At 39.2% G+C, this 12,500-nt stretch overlaps 1 protein-coding gene across 2 annotated transcripts in view; it reads right to left on the reverse strand.

The window, feature by feature from the left end:
- The window catches only part of LOC144964426 (uncharacterized), a 115,689-nt gene that overhangs the window by 89,518 nt on the left and 13,671 nt on the right, over window positions 1-12,500 (reverse strand). For both annotated transcript variants that reach the window (XM_078898669.1, XM_078898668.1), the window contains 2 exons: window positions 12,378-12,500; window positions 4,753-4,827 (listed from right to left, as the gene is read on the reverse strand). The exon at window positions 12,378-12,500 is cut by the window's right edge and continues 13 nt beyond it. In XM_078898669.1, coding sequence (XP_078754795.1) covers window positions 4,753-4,827; window positions 12,378-12,500 — 198 coding nt within the window. The remainder of the gene's footprint in view (window positions 1-4,752; window positions 4,828-12,377) is intronic.

Below are 12,500 nucleotides of genomic sequence, written 5' to 3' on the forward strand. Positions count from 1 at the left end.
TCTTCTTCTATGAAAAATGTTACTGGTCAGTATCGGATTTTTTAAGTTAACGAAGCAACGACAGAGGGCAGTTGCTGAGATGTTTCCAGTATAAGACGAACCTCATCCAATGACGCATCTTTTTAGTGTGAGTTCCCGACGTGTGAGTCAATCGACAGGTGGAGAACAAAGGTCAGAGTTCAACGATGATTAGATGAATATTTCAGGAAGAATGGTCACTAATGAAGGGAAAGGCTGTCATCTCACTGTCTGCTAAGCCACGGGTATTCCATGTCACCATTTCTATCTATCAAGACATCGACTAATCGATAAATCAATCAATCAACCAACCAGTCTACCAACTAACTCATCGATCAGTCTCACAACTATATGATTACATACAGTACAAGTCGTCCATTATGCGCTGCATGTGTGCTTGCACTCTTGTTTGCCTTAATCGCCATGGCCAAAAGAAGTCTTCTATCCACGCGTGAGTTGAGTGAGGAAATGTCTAAATACCCTTAACCAAAGATATAAAGCTGATGTCAAAGTTTTCAATATATGTATATATATTTTGTGTGTATGTGTGTATATTATATATATATATATATATATATAATATATATATATATATATATATATATATATATATATTTGTCTATCTATCTATCTTTCCACGCGATAAAAGTAAAAAACATTTTTTTAAAGTTGAAAAGGCGAATATGAAAAAACGTAGAGAAAATAAATACAAGAAAAAAAACTATCCCCCAAAATCAGGATACAACCTCAGATTTCCTAATGATCTTTTCTTATATTTTCTTTTCGTTTCTTTATATAGCGCAATATCCACTAAAAGTGCTCAACGCGCTTTACAATGGGTCCCTGGTCAACAGTCACACATAACATGTAGACATGACGTCCGTTAGGCGATGTCACAATCGTTTTCGAACAAAGACAACGCTGTTAACGGCCAGGTACTCATTTTACATCTGTTACGGTGAGAGAATGTGAGTAAAGACCCTTTTCCAAGGACTCAATTAGGCGACCAGCGAGGCTCGAACCCAGTACCAGAAAGCGAGTATCATAACACTAGACCACATAGCCGTATACACACCTTATCATATATTTTTATCTTACACAGTGCCGGCTTCCTAATTTGTCAACTTAAAGAACTGAAAAAGTGTGTATGAAAGGTGCCAGACAAAGCAAGAAAGAAAATAACAACAACAAGAAAAAGAACCATCCCAAAAAATCAGTCTACCTTGACTGGGGATCGAACCTCAAAGCTTCTAATTACCGGTCAGACGTGCTACCATGACGTGTAATGATGCGTTGTGCAATGGTAGCACGTCTGACCTGTAATCAAAAGGTCTGAGGTTCGATCCCCAATCGAGGTCGAAAGATTTTTGGGATGGTTTTTTTTCTTGTATTTTGCTTGCTTATTCAGTTCTTTCTCTTACACCGGTGCCTGTACCTTAATAGGCTTCAACAGTCGTGACTTCACTTCCCTCGTAATGACGCAAAGTAACTCAGTAACTGGTTCTAAACTATCGGAACAATGGCAGACTTCTCCGACGAGCATAAAAGTGTATCCAGAGGAGAAAAACATTACAAATATGATCATGTTTAGACTTTTCTACATTTTAATCACATGAAATGTGAAAAAGTTTCAGCCAGCATGAAGAATAAAAATTACTTATTTTCTTTGTTTAGAACCAAGCTGCTGGTTGCTGGACGGACGTGACATCTGACTATTGAATCCTATTTCTTACTTTGACAACATGTAAATTATTTGTCACTAACTTAATATCTCCACACGTGTTGAGAAGCAACCGAAATGTTTATCACCAATAAATATTGCTCTAATTCACAATCTTCATCTCACCTGCCAATCCAGATGTCGTCTATCTAATGGATCTGAAACGTTCACCTTCAAGCACAGAGGTCTGTCTGTCCACCTGTCGGGTATGTTACCTTTTGCACAGGTAAAACAGGTGATAAAGACCTTAATCTGGCATTTTGGCACCTACTCCAAAAACCAACCCGGCACAGAGAGATTAATGGTTTAAATAAATGCTTACTTAAAGCCCATGCTTATCGTTGATTATGATTGCAGGGTAAATAACATTGGCATAAGACAGATTTTATTCCCGTAGATTATGTCATGTCAAAGGGCCATGCTCTAGTGGATAAGGGATAAGGGTTTTGATTGGATGGGTGGGGCTAATAATGAACGTGGGTGGATTTTTAAAATATATTTCTTGTTGTGACGCGACGGGGTATTATTTCAATACGATGATGATGATGATGATGATGAGGATGATGATGATTTATTAGTGAAGATTTTAATGGTATTGGGAAAAAGGGGGGGGGGGGTGGTTAATATATAAATGGTGATGGTGATGATGATGATGATGATGATGATGATGATGATGATGATGATTTATTAGTGAAGATTATGATGGTATTGGGAAAGGGGGGGGGGTGGTTAATAAATAAATGGTGATGGTGATGATGATGATGATGATGATGATGATGATGATGATGATGATGATGATTTATTAGTGAAGATTATAAGTGTATTGGGAGGGGGGGGGGGGGAGTTGATTTATAAATGGTGTCGTGATAATGGTGATTGTGGTATGTATTGATGATTGTTGAAGGCGATGACAACGGCGATGATGTTAATAGTTTGTCACATATATGGATATCATGGTTATTTTTAAGGCATTGAATTCGAACATTCTTTCCGAGATCATTTAATCTCTTGTCCAAATATCCGTTGTGCAAAATCGTATCTATTAGGCTTGACTGAAAAGTCTTGACGCCTATCGGATATTTCCGATTATTTTCATCGCACCATCTTATGTGTACACTCTGGATCAAAACATGCGCAATTTATTCTTCCATTAAGTCACCAAATTCTAATAATTAGCTGCTATGACTTGTTTTGAAAGTATCTCTTTGAAAAAAAAAAAAACAGATTTCCAACATGTTATGCGGCTATGTGGTCTTGTGGTATGACACTCGCTTTCGGATCGGACGGTCCTGGGTTCGAGCCTCGCTCGGCGCATAGTTGAATCCTTGGAAAAGGTTATTTACTAATATTATCTCATAATAGTCAAGTGTAAAATAAGTGCCTGGCCGTAAACAGCGTTGTCTCTGTCCGAAAAAATTGTAATATCGCCTAACAAGCGTCAAGTCCCGTCCTACATGTTAAGTGTTGCTTTTGGTCAGGGACCCCTTGTAAAGCGCACGTTTAGTGGATATTAAAAAGCTCAATTTTAAAAAACCTGTGGGTCGAAGAAATTACTTAGAAGGAATTATGCATCAAACAAGGTGCTGTACCTAAATTGATTTCCTTACTGCAGAGGGAGGTGCACTTGTAAACATTCATGAACGGCTGAAAAATGTGTTTATGGTGACTCGGGTGTTCCTATTTGAACAGTTCAAAGGTGGGTTAAGTGTTTTATGATGCTCTGTTTCTACTAGCTTCAACGCCCGAGATCGTAGTGATGGTCCAAAGTGGATCGATGGCAGCAAATCAACAAAAAGAATTGACAAACTGAATCGAGTCAACGGCGGATAATACAATCAAAACTTAGCAAAGGCTTGGAATTTCATATGGAAGAGATGGATAGAACGTTCGAGAAATCCTGGGTTACAGAAAGTAAGCAAATTGAAGCGTTTGGGTCATAATAAACTTTTACATTTTGTGATTTTAATGATTTTTTTTTTTTTGGTTAACAATTCTATTTTCAACATATTAGACATATCCGTGACATATTACCGTTTGGAGATGGTTGGTGACATATGCAGACCTGCCAGCTTGAACATTTAACAATTCGTAGTTTTTATGGTATAAAAGTTGTAGACGCTATAATTAACTATAAAGTGAACAATTAACCTGCTTTGTTATTCACTTGTGCCCGCTGGATAGCAAGAATGCTCACATAAACTGACGGTCACATTGAAAGAGGAAGTTTCCTTGGAGTTGTAGAATAATATCACCATAACAGTTCTGATTTAGCTCCAAATGAGTTTTTTTCTCCTTTTCTTAAGAATTAACCCTCTCCTTACCAACAATAGGAAAATCGTCACATTCGTTACGATACAACCAGCATGTTTCTTATTCAAATTTATTTTGTACATCATAAAATTTAAAGAAAATGAACAGTGTGTTTTGTTAAAGAAATTATGTATCCCAAGAACTTACTACTATTGTATTTGAGTGATAAAAAAATATTTTATTGTGTTAGTTGGGTGTGAAATTTTGGGGAAATACTAAAAATGGCTGGTAAGGAGAGGGTTAAATGACACTTCAATGAGACAAATTTGACTGTAATGGCAAAGTGTCGACGTTTGCCACGTGAATTCCTCCCTCTACGCGATGCAATAACTGGTGCATCGTTGTCAACGCGATGTGTGGATGGGAACAGTGACTATGCAGAAAATTCAATTGATAAACGGAAAGAACATAATATCATACAAAGCTTTGTTTTTTAACCTTTGTTAAATATGTATCTATTATATGTTTGAAAATACAAAAAAGGCGTCGAGACTTTTTAGTGTGCCTTGTATTTCCTCTTTAATGCATGGACTATTTTTTTGGTGGAAATTATTAGTCAGGAGCTACGGCAACAAACTGATCACATTATATAATAATTTTATATCGTTTATTTGTGAGTCAAAGATTCCATTCAACAGTATAGAGGTAATAAATCATAATATATTCATATCCGTATTTTGTTCACCAGGATTTGAACTACCTACCTTTCGATCCATGACATATGGCTGACTTAACCATTTCTCCATTAGTGTGCCCAATCCCCGCATGTCTTCCAGTTTCTGTCGAGTAAAGAGTAAAGGTAGTTGTCGTGTTACTTTATCAATATGGTGAGAATCACAGAGAAAAAGCGAGCGGACAGCAAAAGGATTCAATAGTCTTATGTCACGTCCGCCCAGCAACCAGTAGCTTGGTTCTAAACAAAGAAAATCAGTACTTTTTATTCTTCGTGCTCTGCTAGAACTTTTTCACTTGTCATATCATCAGAATGTATAAAAGTCAAAAACATGATCATATTTATAATGCTTTTCTCCTCTGGATACACGTTTATGCTTGTCGTAGAAGTATTTCATAAGGGTGTCCGCCATTGTTCCGATAGTTTAGAACTGGTTGCTATGCGTCATTACGAGGGAAGTGACGTGACTACTGTTGAACCTGATTGATAAATGCATATGATGTCAGACCTGTCTATTGATACGAAAAAATCGTAGAAGTACGAAATTTTGACATCAATTTCAGGACTTTCTGAGCATCTCTAAGTCGTGAAAACTAATTGAAAATGAAAGTTGATGCCAGACTACATCATTCAAAGTATTTTGAAGTGTTATTTAATCACTTTGATGGTCACTTGTTCACTTTATAGTTAACTATAGCGTCTACTGCTTTTATACCATAAAAACTACGAGTTTTTAAATGTTCAAGAAGGCAGGTATACATATGTCACCAACGACTCCAAGCGGTAATATGGCATGGATATGTCTAATATCTTGGAAATCGGATTTTAAGAGAAAAAAATCACGAAAATTACAAAACATAAAAGTTTATAATGACCCAAACGCTTCAATTTGATAACTTGGACAACATGGGCGACCTAAGAATGTGTTTGATAGATTACATTATATCGTCATGCCTTCATATGCCGCACGGAAGGGAGGGTTGGGTTCTTTTTTTTGGGGTTTTTTTTTTTCATCAATTCATTAGCCTATACTTTCAATATATACACCTGCTCTTCAACTTTATAAACCATTGCTTTGTTTATCTTATTTCATTACTTGGTTTATCTTATTATATTGCTTTGTTTATCTTATTACATTGCTTTGCTTATCTTATTAATTGCTTTGTTTATCTTATTACATTGCTTTGTTTATCTTTTTATATTGCTTTGTTTATCTTATTACATTGCTTTGTTTATCTTATTACATTGCCTTTTTTATCTTATTACATTCTTTGTTTATCTTTTTATATTGCTGTGTTAATATTATTTCATTGCTTTGTTTATCTTATTACATTGCTTTGTTTATCTTATTACATTACTTTGTTTATCTTATTACATTGCTTTGTTTATCTTATTACATTGCTTTGTTTATCTTATTACACTGCTTTGTTTATTGTATTGCTATGAAACGACGAGTAGAATTTATCTATTAATATATTTAATTTATCATTAAACATCTGCTATCTATTTATTATTTAGTTATTCATTCCATTGAGTCGATTTTAATTTATTTGCCTTTTCTAAATAAGGGATGAGTACAGTTTATTATATTTATTTGATTCATTCTTTATAATTTATTGAATTTATTATCGATTTAATTATCCATTTATTCAACTGTTTATATATAAAGTCTCCATTTATTTTCTTACATTTCGTTTACTTATTTAGCCTTCTCGCCTACTATTCATTCATTTGTTTGTTCATTTATTTTTTTTCCCCCGAGTTTCCAGACTTGTCGATTTCCTGCATGCCAGACCAATCAACTGTCTAATCACGTGGTCTCACGGCTTCCATAGCTCTGACGTAACGGCTGTAATAATCGCCTATAAAATCACGACGGTGATTAATGACTTGGTTACCGCAATCTCTATCAAGTATACAATTCTGACGTCATATGGTCAAAGGTCGTAAGCGCCAATGTATACAAAATTGAGCTATTTATAGTATGGGAATCCCCGTTTCACGTCACACGATATAATCTAGGTCATGTCGTAATGTACAATATTATTATAACACTATCAGAAATACAAGATTTTGAAATTGAAACATAAACACAAATCTTTTAAAATTTCGAACTCATTTCCGACCATAGTTCTCAAAACGAACCACATGGCGCTTACGTCCCTTTGTCATAAGACGGCAGAGTTATACCCCGTGCCCACTCATTCCGTCACGAGCGTCACAATCATCATCATCATATCTTGTCGCGCCAGTGAGTCAGCCAGTCCCGGGCAGTCTGGTTGCATTCCCTCAGGTCAGCATTGGTGCAGTGAGGTCCCAGCGAGCATTCGGACAGGATGTGGTCCATGGTCTGTCTGGGGTGACCGCATGGGCATTCAGTGCCCGGTGAGATTTTCCATTTAAAGAGGTTGGTGGCGGTGTTTCCCACCTTTGCTCTAGCTCTGTTCAACGCCACCCATTCTTTTCTCTTGAGGTCTGTGCCTGCTGGGAGCTTTTCTGTTGGGGGCTGGAGGGCATCGTTTGCTGTCTTGTCCCATTCTACCCATTTGTCCAGGCGGAAGAATGCTGAGTGGTCTGGGTGAAGGCTCTCTACTGTGAGGAAGCTTTTTCTTGATTTGAGCCTGCTTTTGGGGCAATTGTGGTCATGAAGGGGGTGTCTCTGGTCCATTTCCTGTTTGTATTTTTGTATTTGGGCATGGGTTTCCCTCCGGATGTGTGGTGGGGCTATTCCTGCTGCACGGTAGACCAGTGGTAATGGTGTTGCTCTCAGCTGGCCCGTTATGATCCGGCAGGCGTTGTTGAGCTCGGGGTCTAGCTTGGAGGCATGGCATGATCGAGCCCATACAGCTGAGCAGTACTCCGCAGTTGAGTAGCTGAGGGCCAATGCTGTGGTCCTTAGAGTTTTAGGGTCAGTTCCCCAGTTCATGTTTGCCAGCTTTCCAAGGAGGGCATTACGCGTGGACACTTTTGCCTTGGTCTTTCTCACGTGTTCTCTGAAGGACAGAGTTCGATCAAGCGTCACTCCGAGGTACACTGGGTGGTAGTTGTACTCTAATGTCTGGCCATTCCACTTGATGTTAAGTTTTTTGTGGGCTTGGTGGTTATTGAGGTGAAATGCACACACTTGTGTTTTCCCTGGGTTGGCGTTCAGCGAGTTTTTAGTGTAGTACTTTGTAAGGGTGTCTAGGGCATTTGTCAGTCTGCTCTCGATTGGTTGGAAGGACACATCCTGTGTTGCGAGGCATAGGTCATCAGCATATATGAATCGGCGGATATTTGGGAACTCAGGCTGATCATTTGTATATATGTTGAAAAGTGTTGGAGCCAGCACTGATCCTTGGGGAAGACCATTCTTCTGGGTGCGCCACCTGCTCTTCCGGCCATCCATTTCAACAAAGAAGCGCCTGTTTTCGAGAAGTGACTGGATAATATTTACAATTTTCTTATTCTTTATCATTTTAGCCACTTTGAGGAGTAGGATCTTGTGATTCACTGTGTCATAGGCTGCAGTGAGGTCGACGAAGACTGTGCCAGTAACCTGTTTTGTCTCAAACCCATCTTCTATGAATTGTGTAAGGTTAAGAAGTTGACCACATGTTGACCGTCCTGGTCGGAATCCAGCCTGGTCTGGAGACAGTTGTTCGTCTAGACTGGGTGACATGCGGGACATAACCATTCGCTCAAATAGCTTGTATGCGATGCACAGGAGGGAGATCGGGCGATAGCTTTTCTTGGATTTTGGATCTTTCCCCTGTTTCAGTAGGGCGACTACTCTTGCTTTCCTCCATGCACTTGGCAGCCTGTTTGTCCTTGCGCATACATTGAAGAGGTCCAATAGCCAGGATAGGGTTCTCGGGCCAAAGTGTTGAATCATCTCAGTTGTGATTCCATCCAGTCCAGATGCTTTTCCTGCCTTCAGATGGGACAAGGCCTCTAGTAGCTCCTCCAGGGTAAAAGAGTCAAGATGATCTTCACTATCCTTGAGGGCTTTGTCCATTTCACGTTTCAGGGCTTTTAGTTGGCCTCGTGCTTTCTTGGCTGGTTTCCCATTAAGTAGAAGCTGATGTGCTACTTGGTCAGGTGTTACTGCAGCCACTCTTGTCTGGGTATTTTTGTCATTATTCAGTTTTGAAATTGTAGTCCAGGCCTTTTTGCTGTTTAGGGTCATATTGGTGGAGGTTATTAATTCCTTCCATCTTTCTGATCTTTCATCGGCTATCATTGATGTGAGTTCTTCACCCAGTTCTAGGGTTTCTTCGCTGAAAGGATCCACCTTGTATGATTCAATGTATCTTTCATATAGTTTCTTGCTTTCATCTTGGAGACATGGAATATAACTTTTTCGGCATCCTCTGGGGATGTTTTTCTTTGCAACTTTCCATATGAGTGTTCTAAAGTCGTCGTATCTCTGTGGGTCACTTTTTATATTGGTGATCTCATTGTCTAAATCTTTAGTAAAGTTTTCCCAATTTGCTTTTCTAAAATTGAATCGTGGTATCGCATTTGATTCGAGGGCTTTAACAGCTGGTTTGATGCTGATGGTAATAGGCCTGTGTTGAGATTTCGGTATAGGCTCACCTACAGTCCTTTCAAAGTTTGAGAAGTGTTGAGAGGATATGAATGCCAGGTCCGGATTGTAACCTTTCTTCCACCGGGCACTCATAAAGGTTTTCTTGTCTTTGGGGTTATGGAGGATTGTGAGGTCATTGCCGGCCGCCCACTCCTCAACAGCATCTCCGTCAATGTTATTTTGCTCATATCCCCATATAGTGTTATGGCTGTTAAAATCTCCAATGATCAGGGTTGGTTTTCTATCGGATAGATTCATTTGGGGCCACTTGAATGGGGTTAATGGAGGTTTGTACACAGATATGATGGTAATCAGTGTTGTTTCTACTCTGAGAATCTCAATGTCATTTTCTGAGTGATCATCGCTTTTCAGTATGGTAGATTTTTCTCGAGTGTACATGGCACTTCCATATTTTGGGTGTTCGTGGTGTATTACTAGTTGCATGCCAGGTATGCAAGGTGGTTTTGAGTCTTTGTGGGTTTCCTGTAAGCAAATTATATCTGCTTTTAGCTCTGTCAGTATCTTGCATTTGGTATGGGAGATTCCTTCTGTGTTGAAACTTACAACATTGAAGTTTTCCATTGTCTGGGCCGAGGGGCTATCCTTTTACCGCGTCACAATAATAATATGTGTGTTATGTCCAATTACTTTCTCACTCTCTTGGCCTTACACGTCAAAGACTGCTGCAGACAAAATATTGACACACTCGACTCGATATAATCACAACTCGTTACTTGATCGTTTGCCCCCTAATCCCTCATTACACACTTTTTTTAAATGAGCTTTTATATTATAGATAGTTCGAAATGACGTCACTCAGGTCTTTGTTATTGTTTTTTGCCATCCGCGTTTATAAGTAATGCTCACTGAACTGTATTAACCTGACTATAAACGTTCATGGATACACACAGTTTTGTGTGTTGGTCCGTTATACTTCCGGATGGCAATGTTATGAGCTTCTTAGCCAAGCGCATACTATCTATAGAGCAATATCCACTAAACGTGATCAAAGCGCTTTACGAGGGGTCCCTGGACAACAGCAACACTTCACACGTAGGACGGGATATGACGCCTGTTAGGCGATAATATTGTTACATTTTTTTTTCGGACAGAGACAACGCTGTTGTCAACGGTCAGGTACTCATTTTACACCAGAGTGCGGCGAGCTAACGTGAGTAAAGATCCTTTTCCAAGGACTCAACTATGCGCCGAGCGAGGTTCGAACCCAGGACTTCTCGATCCGAAAGCGAGCGTCATACCACACGACCACATAGCTAGCCGCACTTCGGTTCAGTGTTTTTTAAAAAGAGTTTAGACGCAGAAGTCACTGATGTTAGCGCGAGACGTTTCCAAGTTGTTTTTGTCCAATCAAAATTGTAATAGCGACTTACCTGCAACAGGCCTCGTCCCGAAAAAAAAACCCTGTGCGGACTATGTGGTCTTGTGGTATGACACTCGCTTTCGGATCGGAAGGTCCTGGGTTCGAGCCTCGCTCGGCCCGTAATTGAGTTCTCGCATCGTACTCAGGTGTAAAATGAGTACCTGATCGTTAACAGAGTTGTCTCTGTCAGAAAATTTTTTGTAAAATCGCCTATTAAGCGTCTTGTCTCGTTCTACATGTTACGTGTTGCTGTTGGTCAAGGGCCCTTTGTAAAGGGCTTTGAGCACGTGTAGTGAATATTGCGCTATATAAAAGATCAATTCTTTTTTTTAATCCCTGCTCAATGCAATTTACAGTGGGTCCTAAGCTAAGAACAATAGTGATATAAGCGCCTTTTTAATTTTTTTATTTACAGAGGCAACGCCAGGTACTCGTTTAGACTTTTAAGAAATTAATTATATTCAAAATAATGCTTGAAATCACTACCTGGTATCGATTCACTGCAAGTACTCCAACCTCATTGTCATACTCGCTAACGGGAAGGCCGATAATCATCCCACGTGCTAAAAATAATGGCGTCTGTTTTTTATGGGATTTGACGAAAATAATTTTGATTTTCCGATAAAATCATCACGACGTCTAATCAATCTCATAATACACACAATCCATTTTCATGTCAATAGAATTCAATAGTTTGATGTCACGTAAGCCCAGCAACCAGCAGCTTGGTTCTAAACTTTTTATTCTTCATGCTGGCTAGAACTTTTTCACATGTCATATGATCAGAATGTATAAAAGTCAAAACATGATCAGATTTATTATGTTTTTCTCTTCTGGATACACTTTTATTATTGTCGGAGAAGTATTTCATAAGGGCGTCCGCCATTGTCCCGATAGTTTAGGGAAATGACGTCACGACTGGTGGATCCTATTGTAAGAATCATGCAAAATTTTGGTGACGATTGGTTCAGTGGTTTCGGAGCCTTAGTGTTACAAAAAATCCAATTTGCCAAATATGTAATAGGCTTACCCCTTGAATAACTCAGAATAGGATTCAATAGTCGTAACGTCACTTCTTTCCTAATGACACTGGCTCTAAACTATCGGAACAATCGCGGACGCCCGTATGAAATATTTCTCCGGCGAGCATAAAAGCGTATCCAGAGGGGAAAAAACATAAATTTGATCATGTTTTGACTTTTACACATTCCGATCACAAGACATATGAAACGTTCTAGCCAGCTTGAATAATAGAAAGCAATGAGTTTCTTTGTTTAGAACCAAGATGGCCGCCGTTGCCGGGCGGCGTGACATCAGACTATTGAATCCAATTCAATCCACTTTAGGACACATTTATAATCCTACGTCTTCTTCAACTAATTGTGTAATAGTAGTCTACTAAAACGAACATAACAGTACAAAAATGGACAAAGTACTAAATACGGAACGCTTCTGGCCCAAGGCCCTTCTTCGGCTAACATAACACTAGTCAAAAATACGGTAATATTTAGAGTTAAAGATAGCATTTGAACAGTTTCTGAAATTCGCTGAAGAAGGGTTTGGAGCCCAACACGTTCCGTGTTTTGTATTTTTTTGCTATTTTTTGACACTGCTACATTCATTTTGATACAGTACAGAACTATTTACCGTCTAGAGCTTCTAGCCGCTTCCAAGTCACTACAGAAATTCCGTGTTTTGTACCTACCACTCAGCGGCTCTCCCATAGCCGTTGCCATCGCTGGTACCGCCGACTTGGATCTGTGAACGACAATGGCATCTGTGATCTTCCTCTTGATGTTCGTATCTGGGGGGTCTGGCAGTCGGTTGT

Source organism: Berghia stephanieae, chromosome 2 (assembly GCF_034508935.2).
Source record: "Berghia stephanieae isolate SIO BIC M18660-M18661 chromosome 2, UCSD_Bste_1.3, whole genome shotgun sequence".
NCBI lineage: Eukaryota > Metazoa > Mollusca > Gastropoda > Nudibranchia > Aeolidiidae > Berghia > Berghia stephanieae.